This window comes from Ciona robusta, chromosome 7, assembly GCF_009617815.1.
Source record: "Ciona robusta chromosome 7, ASM961781v2".
Classification (NCBI taxonomy): Eukaryota; Metazoa; Chordata; class Ascidiacea; order Phlebobranchia; family Cionidae; genus Ciona; species Ciona robusta.
This window is the reverse complement of record NC_143241.1, coordinates 4230648-4244955: the sequence shown is the minus strand read 5'-3', so window position 1 is coordinate 4244955 and position 14308 is coordinate 4230648. Positions and strand designations below refer to the sequence as shown.

General features: G+C 35.3%; 1 protein-coding gene and 1 long non-coding RNA gene across 3 annotated transcripts in view; both read right to left on the bottom strand.

The window, feature by feature from the left end:
• LOC149733953 (uncharacterized) overlaps positions 1 to 14308 on the bottom strand; it is a 55190-nt gene that overhangs the window by 26541 nt on the left and 14341 nt on the right. For both annotated transcript variants that reach the window (XM_089880689.1, XM_089880690.1), the window contains exons 12-30: positions 13708 to 13909; positions 10358 to 10519; positions 10061 to 10255; positions 9885 to 9955; positions 9582 to 9729; positions 9399 to 9505; positions 9150 to 9258; positions 8781 to 8948; positions 5689 to 5842; positions 3191 to 3273; positions 2844 to 2997; positions 2673 to 2755; positions 2398 to 2551; positions 2217 to 2299; positions 1912 to 2065; positions 1410 to 1492; positions 1087 to 1240; positions 459 to 541; positions 218 to 371 (exon numbers count right to left, since the gene is read on the bottom strand). In XM_089880689.1, coding sequence (XP_089736815.1) covers positions 218 to 371; positions 459 to 541; positions 1087 to 1240; positions 1410 to 1492; positions 1912 to 2065; positions 2217 to 2299; positions 2398 to 2551; positions 2673 to 2755; positions 2844 to 2997; positions 3191 to 3273; positions 5689 to 5842; positions 8781 to 8948; positions 9150 to 9258; positions 9399 to 9505; positions 9582 to 9729; positions 9885 to 9955; positions 10061 to 10255; positions 10358 to 10519; positions 13708 to 13909 — 2501 coding nt within the window. The remainder of the gene's footprint in view (positions 1 to 217; positions 372 to 458; positions 542 to 1086; positions 1241 to 1409; positions 1493 to 1911; positions 2066 to 2216; positions 2300 to 2397; positions 2552 to 2672; positions 2756 to 2843; positions 2998 to 3190; positions 3274 to 5688; positions 5843 to 8780; positions 8949 to 9149; positions 9259 to 9398; positions 9506 to 9581; positions 9730 to 9884; positions 9956 to 10060; positions 10256 to 10357; positions 10520 to 13707; positions 13910 to 14308) is intronic.
• Positions 6712 to 7361, bottom strand: LOC149733954 (uncharacterized). The gene is made up of 2 exons (XR_016385269.1): positions 7243 to 7361; positions 6712 to 6982 (listed from the first exon to the last, which is right to left on the bottom strand). It is a non-coding gene; the product is annotated as an uncharacterized LOC149733954 (long non-coding RNA).

Below are 14308 nucleotides of genomic sequence, written 5' to 3'. Positions count from 1 at the left end.
AGTCCTTGAAATGTATAAATCAATGAACGTAACTTATTTATTTTTATAATGGCTTACAATTTAGACAGCACATAAGGGAGCACTGAGTTGAAGCAATTGTTGTTAAACATATCGCCACTGTGTATATAATTGCTACATACACAGTGGATTTGTGACATTAAAAGCATATAAAGATGTAACAAATTCTAAAACAATAACAAAAAAAAATATAACTAACTTTAAATTGAGCAAATCCAATGCATTTCTTTCACTATTTCTTAGTTTAACTGGAGCTTTTGTTCCTTCACTTAAACAACCTTTCGACTCCCAGATGCCTGTGAGGCATTCCACACTGTGTGGTCCATTAAAAGATGTACAGCTGCCGTCGAACACTGTAACAATGATACATAAAGAGTTTATAAGAAAGCAATTAAGAAGAGTAGAATTACTCCAAGTAATGTTAATTGAAATACACTCACCTACACCATAGCAATTAGTTTGCTGAGTTGCATCTCCACCATCAGCTGCTGTTTTAACAGCCTGTCGATTCTCAATCAACATCCTTGATAAATATTTGTGGTAATATTAAATGCTGGAGATTTTAGGAATGTATTGATACAAATACAAAACAAAAGAACAAACTGTGTAATATTTTCAGTAAGATCACTCTGGCTTTACCCAGACAAAGCAAAACTTTTAGCAGAGCATCTATTAGTAACTTAGTATTTGTGCTTAGTATAATAACAGCCATCAATTGACAGCTAGGTTATCCTTTTTATACCACCTATAGTCTCTTTGTTCTTTTTAGAAAAAATAGGACCCAACCTATTTTATTCAGATCGGTACTTGTTAAAACCGGTCGAATTAAAAAAAAATAGAAGTGTTTACTGCATATTTTCAGGCATTTCTAAGCTTTAAAGCGATTAATGTTGGGGTGCCGTGAATTGTTTTCAATAAGGTTAAAAAAACTGCATGTTAAAGTTGAACAGTCCTTAATTATTCTGTAATTTTTTTTTCTAGTAATCCGTACTATTTAATGTGCCTTTAATTAAACATCTTTTTTAAATTTACTTTCTTTACACTTTTTAGAAATTTTATTGTACTTACGGCAGGCTTAAGTATTTCAAGGTATCTGCTTCAGCTGTGGATAGTTTAGGTGGATACTCCTCACCTCGATCCTTACAATCTACATGCTTCCAAACTCCAATGAGGCATTCCATTGTGTGTGGTCCACTGTATGTTGTGCAGCCATCAGGAAATACTAACAAAAGTAAATTCAATCATTTAGATAGACCACTTGTAATAAATGGTTTTTGATTTTATCATTCTAAAACTTGAGACTTAAATCCGGTGGCATATATAGTTTGCATGTTATCATCTATACCAAAAAAATTATGGTCAAATTTAAAGCAAATTCAATTGTGAATTACCTGTCCCAAAGCACTCTAACTGCCCAACATTATCTCCAGAGTCAGCTAAGCTTTTTTTGTTGATAACATAATCAAGTAACTGGCTACATACAGGAAAGGAAAAGTATGTTACTTACTAATTAGGTAAGATTATTGGTGAATACTGATGCATACATTAAACATAACAAGTATTACTACTATTATTATGATATAACAACTGATATGCACTCATTCAAGAAGTGTGGACTCGCTCACAACAAGTTTTAGTTTTTCCCCTATCAAAACTTATTGGAAATGCATTTTTAGTTTTATGTATTGAAAATAAACTAGAAATGATCAATTGCATGTACATCTAACTGAAAATACTTAATCGAAAGCAGCTTTTTATGATTTTACAATGTTTATGGAATCTTCATTTCCGGTTAACAATCGCTAAACTACTATAAAGGTCTGTCAGTGGGCAAAACATTTTGTTGTTTTTTGTAGCAACTAAAAAAAACATATTGAATATTACAGTTCTTACTTGAGGTTGTATGCAACCAGTACATCTTGTTCAGAGGTTGGCAGTTTAACAGGAGCATGTGTTCCGTCATTTCTACAACCTTTTTCGTTCCAGATAGTTGTAAGACAATCCACACTGTGAGGTCCATTGTATATGGGGCAGTTTTCCGGAAATGCTAAAATATTTAGAAAAGAAAATAATATATCAGCATTTAATACAATGAATCTACATTTTGTGCTTCATTTTTCGGAGTTGCACACTTGTTAAACCTTTTAACAATGAACAAAAATAGGGTAATAGTTTTAAAAAAGCCACAAAAGACCCACCTAACCCATAGCAATTCAACTGATGCTGTTCTTCTCCTTGATCTGCCATAATTTTTGACACCTTCATTGCAGCATCCATCTCTCTGTTTTAAATAAACATAAAGCAAACACAGGTAAAGTAAAAGAAACATGATACATAGCCATCAATACCTGGTCTTTTAAAAAAAAATTTAAAACTTACACCAAGGTCATGTCAACAAGTGGTTCAAGTTCAAACTCCTTAAGCTTAGGTGGATATTTCACTCCATTGACTCTGCAACCCACATTTTCCCATGTACTGATAAGGCATTCCATGGAATGCGGCCCATAGAATGTTGCACAGTTTTCGTAGAACACTGTGGTTTAATATTGGGTTTTATCAGATGGTTATATTAATGTAAAAAGTCAAAGGGTTATAATAAATGCCCCGATTAAATCACAACTCCCTGTAAATAAATATAAATACTAAACACAGACCAATTCCAAAGCATTCCGTTTGTTTCTGAGTATTTCCTGAATCTGCCTCTGTTCTGTATTCAAGCATATGCTGATTTAAACTCCTATAAAACAAAATTTCATCTTACAACAAAATGTATTTGTAAAACAATTGTTTTACTTTATTGTGTGTTACTGAAACGGTAAACTTACTTTAAGTTTAAAGCATCTAGGGAATTTCTTTCACTTGGATTTAGTTTCGAGGGAGCCTTGGTACCTTTGTTCAAACAACCTCGGATATTCCATATTGAATTGAGACACTCAATTGAGTAAGGACCATAGAAACTTAAACAATTATCAGGAAGCCCTGTAAAAAAACATGTTACCAAAAACATCCTTATTATAAGAAACACTTCAATTTGCCAGTTTTATGTGCATAGAGAACAAAATACGGATTTGTTTTAAATGCAAAAATTTGATAGAACTCTTAAAGAGTAATCTAATCCCCAACAACTTATTTTAGGAGTAACATTCAATTTTTAAAATAAAAAGATTTTTACCAATTCCATAGCAGTTAAGTTGTTCTAGTTTTGAACCCGTGTCCGCTGATGTTTTTGATGATTTCATGTCAGTTTCAAGAGATCTGCAAATTAAAAAGATCAAAAATAAACTACATGCAATAAAACATATAGTAAGAGTAACCTCAACAAAACACTTCCAATATAACATCAGTGTACAATTTTCCCGCGACCGGCGGTCGGCGGAAATGCGTAAGGAATGCGGAAATATTTTACGCGAAACAAATATTTTAATTTTTTTTTTTTCGTAGCCACGTTGTTCCGCGATGCAATGAAAGTTACGCGAAATTGTGGATAATAATACATATTCTGTTTTCAACGCAATAAACCACAAATACCACATGTTCCTAAATATGAAACATTGTTACGTCACAAGTAATATTGTTACGCAGATAATTCTTTTATTCCGTTTATCGGCGTATTGAATGACTGCATGTAACGTAACAAGCGGTATTGTGACACTAACCAATTACACGTGGTAATACTGTTTTTCCTAATGGTATTCACTCCTGTAAATAGAGTTACAACAACTTAAATTAATTTATAGCCTCTTAAAAAAGGTAACAGTAAAAATTAAACGTTTTAAAGAAAATTAAGATAAGACCTCGACCATTGCAGGCATTAAAGCAGTGGTTGCTTTACGCAGGTACGAAGTATTCACAAACTATCTATACTTTAATTCTCACACGTGAAAAGGCAAATATCCAACCTGTTTTTAAGCAACTGCAGTCTAAATAATCAAGGGGACAATCGCTATGATGACGCAAATAATCAACATGTGAATTGCTATTATGTCGTAATCAATTGCCAGGTAAAACAATCGCTTTTATGATGCAATGAATCCACGTGTGAATCCATACTATTTCGTAACAAACAAGCTGCTTGGCTGAGGAAAATATCGTAAATATACAGCAGTTATACTTCTGGAACAGATTTAGGTTGTTTATTACAACCTGTTACCATGTTGAATTGGCAAATTACATTTATTTTACAGTTTACACGCAGCCATGAAAAAAGCAGTGCAAAGTTTGTGTAGCTAATTCCTGCCGAAAAATGAGTAAATGGTCAGGGCTGTCAGGCGACTTTTTTTGAAACATTCACGAGCCTATTAGTTTAGTATGTGGTACGAGAACGCTGCATGAACCAAAAAGTGGTGCGGAAATAGATTTTGGGAACCACTGTATTAAAGCATATTTTAGCTCAGTTCAAACAACAACAGCTGAAAACATTTGCCACTAGAAAGACCTTCCCCACCAACAATCGATGGGTATATTTCTTGAAAGCCTATTTTCTGCTAACGCGAGTTTGGTTTACTCTCTCTATTACTACATTAGAATTTAGATTAACAAACAATATTGCTGCTAAACAGACGAGAATTTTTCGCTGTATCGCATTCTAAACAATGTGGGCCGCAATAATCTATTTTTAACTGTAAGCGTGTTTTAACAACTGCTGTTTTATCGCTATATCCTGCCTTCTCGTTTAAAATATTTCTCAATCTTTGCTACTGTAATTGAAGAGACAAATAGAAAAAAGTTAGTATAATCAACAAAGATCTGTTCTAGAAGTAGCGCTGCTTATTATTTCATTTACAATATTTTCCCCAGCCAAGCAGCATATTCGTTACGAAATAGTAAGAATTTACACGTGGATTCATTGCATCATAATAGCGATTGTTTAACCTGGCAATTGATTACGACATAATAGCAATTCACACGTTGATTATTTGCGTCATACTAGGGATTGTCCCCTTGATTTTAGCCTGCAGGTGCTTGAAAACAGGTTGAATATTTGCATTTTCCCATCTGCCATTGGCCAATCCTAAGCATTGTCTCGTCTACGATGAATAATTCTTACGCATGTGAACGCAACAAGCATGTGAATAAACCACAAAAATTAGCAAATAATAGTAAAAAATCGATGTCGATGCTCTCGTGTATATAGTTCGTTTTCTTATAACATTTATAAAAAACGTCTTGCGTAGAGTACAAATAGCATGATAATACTATTACAAACTATGTGTGCGGTTTAACTTTATAACTGATTAGCTGAATCACTGATTAGAGATTATGTCAGCGACCATCGTACGAATGCACACAGTATTTACGAAAGTCGTAATTTTCGCGGAAATATGTGACGTCATAATTTGCGGTCGGCGGAAATTGAAAAAAAAAATAGAACACTGTATAACATACTCATCCAGCCTCGTGGAACAGTGGTTAAAGTACCTGCATCTCAGACATTATGAGTTCAAGACACTTAACGGCAATTGGTGACCCAGTGGTCACTTTTTAGTTGAAAAAAAGATCAGTGCCCCCAAAACAAATTTACATATGTTGTAACTTGTAACGGGCACAAGATCTACAAAACAGAACATTCATGTCAGGACTTTTTTTTTCTTAAAGCAAGTTACATTCATTTATTTGCCCACAGTCGTTGTCACAAGGCCTGAGGTACAGAAACAAGTTGCTATTTCTTACGTTAGAGCAGTGTTCTTCATTGTGTACAAAATTGCAGATGATTGTTTCTCAGGATATTTATCACCGACTTCAACACATCCAACCCTTTTCCACAAGTTGTTCAAGCATTCCACGGTATGTCTGCCATTTAATGTTGTGCAACCATCAGGGTAGTCTGTGAATTTGAGCAACAAGTTATGTATTAGGCAAGGAATAATTACCACAAAACCACACATGGCTTATTGGCTCATAACTTAACTTGTTTTAAGTGCTTAAGTTAACTTGTTTTAAGTGCTTGTTCTATAGGACAAGTGAATAGATAAGTTTACTTGTCCCATTAAAACTTAAAGAGTCCGGCTCACGGTTCTCATGGTTGCGCAGTTTTTTGCATCGGAACAAAGTTTTATGTCTACTGATGCTTAATCAACAGTAGTTTGTGAAAATTCGCTTTAATTTAAAAGTTATGAACGTTTAAAAAAATCAAATTTCAAAGTTGTAAAAAACGTCACTCGCGGGCACTGTGACGTCACAATGCAATATTTCGTTTATGGGGAAAACCCGGCCTATCAGCGATTTATCGTTTATTAGTGCAATTTTGATAGATAAGCAAATCAAAACGTTTTTTAAGTGGAGAATTAGTTTTCGTGACTTTCTAGGGTTCAGATTTTAAATTCTTTTCGTTTTTTTCCTATATGGCATAGACTATATTCAAATCTATATTTAAAGTTACCATATACGAGTTTACCATAAGCCGAGTAATCATGCCTGATAGGTGCTGTGTTTAAAATAGCAAGACAAGAATGACTGTAAAGCGATAAGTGTATATAATATAGATATGTGTGTGTTTTCATTTTCAAAAGGAAGAGCGGGGCTTAGAAAAAAGCAAGCAACATTACATTGGTATGCTGGTCATCTCATATTTGTAGTGTACATTTTACTTCAGATGGTTTTACTATGATATGTTCTCATTAGGATGTGCAAGGAAACTTGTACGAATCAAGTAAGCAGCATGTATTTGGAGAGCACAGAAAAACAGATCCACCATCTGGTGCAAGCATTCTTTATTCAAAACAATGAAAATAATCCAATACTTAAATATGTATTTCTAGTAATGTTGAATGTACTTAATTTAAAACAACGTAACTCTTGAATGAATCACATTTTGTATGAAACAAGACCATTCAAAACTGAATGATGAAATATTCTTGCAAATGTTGTTGAACTGTCACTATAATGTTGAACCTTTCTGTTTTCCTTTTCCAGTCATTCCCGTACCTATCGAACAAAGTTCTGATCAGCTGTGTAGCGATACTGTCTAAACAAAATAAACGCCATAAACATGTGATTGACCAACTTTTTGGTATGAAGGCCAACAATAAATACTATATTAGAGTAAATTGATTTCACTAAATTTGTATTCCATGCTCAGGTCTCAGTCAAGAATATCATATTTGCAACACATATCTGTTTACACAAATTTCAACAAATTCAGGAAAAAAGACAGTGCAACACTTTAACCAACAGACTTATTAAATGTCACATTTTTTTAATAAATGCTATTCTTGGTCAACCCACCAAATTGTGTTGTTGATTTGCTCAGCTTCACTTATTTTCCATGGTCTTTGCCTGTCTACTTCCCCAACACTTGCTGGAAGTACAGGTTCAAACTGGAAAGGCTCAATGCCTATTGCTATTGCCCATTGCCCATTGCCCATTGCCCATTGCCCATTGCCCATTGCCCATTGCCCATTGCCCATTGCCCATTGCCCATTGCCCATTGCCCATTGCCCATTGCCCATTGCCCATTGCCCATTGCCCATTGCCCATTGCCCATTGCCCATTGCCCATTGCCCATTGCCCATTGCCCATTGCCCATTGCCCATTGCCCATTGCCCATTGCCCATTGCCCATTGCCCATTGCCCATTGCCCATTGCCCATTGCCCATTGCCCATTGCCCATTGCCCATTGCCCATTGCCCATTGCCCATTGCCCATTGCCCATTGCCCATTGCCCATTGCCCATTGCCCATTGCCCATTGCCCATTGCCCATTGCCCATTGCCCATTGCCCATTGCCCATTGCCCATTGCCCATTGCCCATTGCCCATTGCCCATTGCCCATTGCCCATTGCCCATTGCCCATTGCCCATTGCCCATTGCCCATTGCCCATTGCCCATTGCCCATTGCCCATTGCCCATTGCCCATTGCCCATTGCCCATTGCCCATTGCCCATTGCCCATTGCCCATTGCCCATTGCCCATTGCCCATTGCCCATTGCCCATTGCCCATTGCCCATTGCCCATTGCCCATTGCCCATTGCCTATTGCCTATTGCCTATTGCCCATTGCCTATTGCCTATTGCTAGTGGACTAGGATCTTCACTTATGTCACTTCAACAGATGAAATACTTCTACCTGACTATACATCACACACTGACACTTTTACATTATTGTTAACTGACAAATTTAAATAGTGTAACACTGTAATACACTTACAAACAATTTTAAAAAATATTAATTTTAAAATAAAATCAGGCCACGTCAATACCTACGCATATTTCTTAATTTAAAAGTAACAGAAAATGCTATGTCGACGGTACACTCTGTTTTGCTGCAAACAGCAAAGCCTAAATCAGCTGATCGATTAGAAAAGATCATGACGTAATTTAGTGCCCGCGAATGACACAACAATAGGCGAATTTTTTGGCACTTTTTAAAACGTTTTTTTGGCCAAACTAAATATTTTTTTCACAAAAAATTACTACAGATAGTATTTATTAAGTATAAATTTTCATTTAAAACCAACTTGTATGAGCGTAGTCCAGACTCTTTAAACAATATAATCAAACTTTTACCACAAAAGCGTGAAAAAAGAACTTCACCAGAACTGTCAGAACACTAAAATTAAATCCCTTTTTTTAATCCACGTGTCAAAATATAATTTTTATTTTTAATAAGAGCTTACAAATAAAACAATATGTGAGCTAAACTGTCAACTCAATTGATTCTTATTAAAACATGTGTATGTAAACGCACACATACCCTTTACACACGTATGCTACACACACTCTGGTGTTATACGAGATTTGATAACAATATAACCACACAGCTTACTTGTCATGCAAACAAATGTGAAAGCATCAGTGCAAGATTCTTCAGTCCAATATGCATTTCCATCAGCACCAGCAGCTACACAGTCTTTTGCTGAGACTGAACCACTTCTAGTTGGTGACCAGTTGGTGTAGTGGCCATATTGCTCACCATTTGACCATACAAACGATCCTATATAATAACATTATATTGTTATTCTGTGTAGCAAAATGGGTTTAAAAGTTCGCCGCTGCTACTACTGTGAGAGTGTGTGCACTTTGGCAAGACACTTAAAGGCAATTGCTTCAATCCGGTGGTCAATAATGGGTTGTCTAAATTGACAGTCATACATAAAACAAAATCCAGTAGTACATGCTTGCAGATTTAAGTTACCTTCAGTTGCAATGTCATCAAGTCCAATCCACCATTTTTCAACCCCAGTAATTTTTAATGAATTCTCCACCTTTTTACGAAATACTTCTGCTACCTCTGAAGTTATAAGCTGAAAAATTATGTGGGATTTTAATAAAAAAATATGTAAAATATAAATTAAAGAATTACCACATACGCTATACATACAGCTAAATTTCAACAGAATTAAATAGAGCCTAAAAACATGTAACGTTATGGCATAATATTTACAGATGGCAAGATTTCCATATTGTCTGCACACGTGCTCTTTGCATCTGCATGAGTTTGTTTATTTACATAGAATCGGAACTTTGGTGTCAAACCAAGGTCTAACAACTCTGTGATGGAAAACAAACAAAACTATATTTAATTGCTCAATGTAAATTACAGAGGTTCCTTTTTTAAATGTTTTACCTGTACCAGTACATAGCTCATGGAATACACCAACTTCTGTGTCAGTGGATTTGGCGTAGATTTCTTCAGTTAGAACACTCATCTTCTTGAGAGTAAGTGAGGAAAAAGCTGTCAGAGAATCAGCAGAAAGGCTTGCTGTACAACCCGCCTTTGTTGTAATATGAATAATATGCTTTGATTAGAAACTTATTACTCATAATGGATATATAGCAAAATAGGTAGCGAACAGAAGATACGAGAATATTTAACAAATTAAAACATAAATAAATGTTGTCACAAGCAGTTGTGCAAAGTTTTAATTACCTGAACAAAATAATGTTCCACACAGCTCTGAACAAGTGGAGGGTTGTAGGTTGGACATTGTGAAGGCAACACTATAATTTAATACATAACAAGATGTAAACAAGTGAACCAACAAAACAATACTTTAGCAAAAAATATATAAACTAAGATCAATAAATTTTTCCAAGCACACTTACCAGATTCACAGACAAAAGGCTTCTTTTTACCACACCACTCATCTACCCAATACTCATTGGTAATATCCGAAAATTCTGCTTTACCAACATCAGTTAAATCAAGTCGCATAGCACCACAGTTTTCCACACACCATTTATTATCAGGTTGAGCATGTTCAGATCCACCAAGATACCAACGTTCAAATGGGAATGGACCTGTGTGTGTAGAAAGCAATTTATTACTTACCTGTCTTGATAAAAAGTGCATCTAACTAAGGACAACGCTGATAAATTTATTAATGGGAATTAAACATTTACCTTTTTCGCAAAATACATGCTGTTTCATGTAAGAGCCGCAATCAACCCAGCCTCGTAGATGGTAAAAACAACCATAAGCTTCTTCCATACCATTACTTCCAGGAGGATCGGAACTGCCCCATATTACATTGTTAGGATCAGGATGAATCCAAAATTGTGGTACTATAACAAAAATATTGAAACAAATAGATCAATCTATTCAAATTCTTTTTTTACAATTGCACGGCAACACTTTACCCAATTGCAGCTGCTAACAAACATAAATTGTTTTCTTCATAATTATAACAAATATAAGTTATGTATGTTATTCGTGAAATAAGATAATGTTCAATATGTATTGGGGATGGGCCGAATTAAATCCTAATATTCAGCGTTATTCGACGTATTATTATATATTCCATCCAATCCGAATATGCATGGTTAATTCTGAATACTTTCTGTTGTGCACAAATAAACATAAGCACACACTAGTAAATGCACAGTAATTTCTTGATCTCCTGGATATATTGTTAGGAATTTACTCTAGGAAAGTAACAAATCCCAGCGCCTGCGAATTGCTGAGTGCCTGGTGTTTCCTGGTATGATTTCGCAATTAAAAGCGAAAAAACATAAAAACTATTTTATTTAAATATTACAAAATCTTCTGTAACAATTATAAATAAATTTAGTTTGTTTAAAAAACGTTTACACTAATTCTACATTCTGCAACACTAACTCGTCATCTTGTGCAGCCTCTTTGATTGTGAATCAGGTGCGATTTTGATCACAGGCGGCTTCAGACTAAAACCGAACGTGCTTTATGTAGAGCCTAATATAGAGTTTAACCTTTGATGGCTTGTGGCCAATAGCGGTCCGCTGTCTTTATCTGCATTCCGCCAGCGTTGACTGACAGAATTTTAATTAATTTCTCAACACATAAATAACAATACGATAGAACATTATCAATAGAAAAGACTCTTGCACAGGTTCAGTGCTGCGATTCGTTGCCAGGTGTCGCCAAGCCCAATTTTCGACATCCAAATTGTCGTAAGAAACATAATCATTCTGACGTCATGATAAGTTACATCAGTGGCGGATCTAGATGGGGCTGTTTGGTTTTGGAAGATCACAACTCTCAGAAATGTTATACATATTTTTGTTTACGTAGCTCTGAAAACGAATAACGGCGCTCGTCAAAGCAACAATCGTTTGTAGTTGATTTAAATCAAAATTCTGTGACTTAAAATCAAGTACAAGACGACTGCTTTTAATATATGTGACCGATCGGCGATCAAGCAAGTTGTTGCAATCGTTATCTATATTATCGTATGCGTTAGGGATGTGCTGAAGTTGTAAAAGCTCGGGTTCGCCGAGCGCCGAGCTTCAACCAAAAGCTCGGCACGAGACCGAGCACCTATGACGTCATTAGGGAGAAAGGCGTACGAGAACGCGTTCATATTCAGTCGAAAAGTGTCGCTAATTTAAATATTACAGAGCACATGCAGGGCTCGACATTAACGCTTGTCCGCTTGTCCCGGACAACCAAAACAGTCCATGGGACAAGTGAATTTGGTTAGGCACTTGTCCGAAAGGACAAGTAGAAAAATAACCCTCGTATCGAAGGTTAAATACGCCAGCATATGGACAAATTCGTATGTTTAAGGCTTCACAAACGCGTCGTGTTAAGAAGTGAAGTAAAAATCGTGAAATCGTTGATGCGAACGCACCGGCTCGTGCACTCGTCTGCGTGAGTGTATGTGCGAGTGTGTGTGCGTGCGCGAGGTTACGTGTGTTTTGGCGTGAATGAAATCAGCTGGCAGGAATTAAACAGTAGCTTGCTTTCATTTGTAAGTTTTTAAAACGACCGAGACAAAGTTAATGTCTTTATAGGTAGCTATTTAATATGGCCATTGAAATAATCACCCGTATTTAAAAAAAAAAAAAAAAAATTAAAAAAAAATTAAAATAAAAAATTTAATTTATTTTTTTTCACAAAATACTTTACGATTCTACATGTTAAAATTTACTGGCTAAACCACAGTGTTATGCTCTCCCCCCTCCTCTTCCTTCTAAGAGTAGACCTGTGTTATTTCATAACAAAGATTTAGCTTGGCTGCCCTTCTTTGTAAACAGATTTGCGAAGACTAGTTCTTTGTTTTAGGAGATTTATTAATTTCTCATTATACATTATAAGGTTTGTCAATTAAAGTGTGAAAGGGATTGTTTTAGGCAAAAGAAAGTGTTATTTTTAATTCTCACACCCTCCGGGCGCATTTGCAACCCTTATATTTTATGGCTGCACCACTGCTTTCAACTTTTGCAGGTAGTAAAATCCGGCTGATGCCGACAGGGCAAAAATATGCACTTTTTACGTTTGTGGTTGCAATAGGGGTAAATAGGTTTCACCCCCCCAATAAAACCGAGTTTGCTAGCCGCTGCTTTTAAGATGTGTACAACGTACAAGTATTGAAGTATACATTGCATACATTGAGGTTTGAACATAGCATTGCTAATGCATGTTACAAAATATGCCGCGTTTGATGAAATTGTTCATTTCATTAGGACAAGTAAAAATTTCGTTGCGACAAGTAAACTAATGTATTAACTTGTCCTTTGGACAAGCACCTAAAACAGGTTAATGTAGAGCCCTGATGTGTATTGCGGTTATAAAGACGTCTCGTTTCGTAATTTCCAATAAAAATTATTTAATTAAAAAGTATTTATAACTTTTGCAGCCAGTGGTGCAACTAGCACGTTTAAAAGGAGTCTGTCATACAGATAAAAAACAACGTTATCTCTGAAGCGAAATAAACGCTTTAGATATTGGTTTTGCACACTAATCTTTCTTTTCTACTTTATGCGGTAAATTAGGACCAATATTACATTATTTATACTTAATTAGAAACGTCTTTTTAATAAATAAAACATTGGTGTAAGTTTTACGCTTGTCCATCGTGGATAATCTAACGATTATTTACGCCAGAATAACTTTAATAAACCATTACAATTGTTACATTACAAATGAGATTGTTATAAAACAATCGTGTTTATTCGCTTCCATACGATCTGTAGTTTGATTTACGCACATATTAATATGGAAACATGCGCATTACGCGACTGTGAAAGTTCAAGGCTGAATTAAAACCATATTTCCACTTGGCAAATTAAACGAACCTGGAGATATGTAATTGAGTGTGTGCGTTATTTTGTGTTAGTCAGGCGATGCGTTTATCAGGCGAGTTGTGTTTATACGCGGCCATTTTCTAAACAAAAACTTGCGCACCCCCTCCCCTTTTTAAGTTCCTGGATACCCCCCTGATCCGTGGTATATCGATGAAAAATACATTTACAATGATTCTTTAAAAACTTACGTGCGAGTTGCTCTTCTGTTGGTAGTGGAAAACCATGATTATGATACCATTGACGTGGCATAAATACTTGAGTGCCATCAGACCAATGAAATGACCTCAAATCTTCATTAGTTCGGGCAAAATCCAACCACATACCATTGAAATCGTAGTATCCAGGATAATTATTCTGTTCTTTTGCCCGAAACCATATTGGTGAATATACCTTTAAAATAAAAACTAATATTATGACACAGCACTAGATAAAACATTATATTACAGAGGGTTCAGTGTCACAAAGCTCCATAAAATTCAACAACAAGATAAGAGGTTACATATGTGGAGAAATTAGTCAAATTTAAGGAATAGTATTTTTTATATTGACAGAAATTCACTAAATCATGTTTCAACTACTACTATGCATTACTTCAGTATACATATTTTTTTGTAACAGTTAGCACAGTAATACCCTTTTATATTTCCTTTTAGACTTAATGCAACTAACTACAGTCATTTTAAATGTCTATTCTATGATTTGCAGCCTTTGAAACAAACGTAAACATATAACATACATTTAATATCTAATAGAAAATAATGTCTCACATTCAAGCTGTAAGTTCATAAT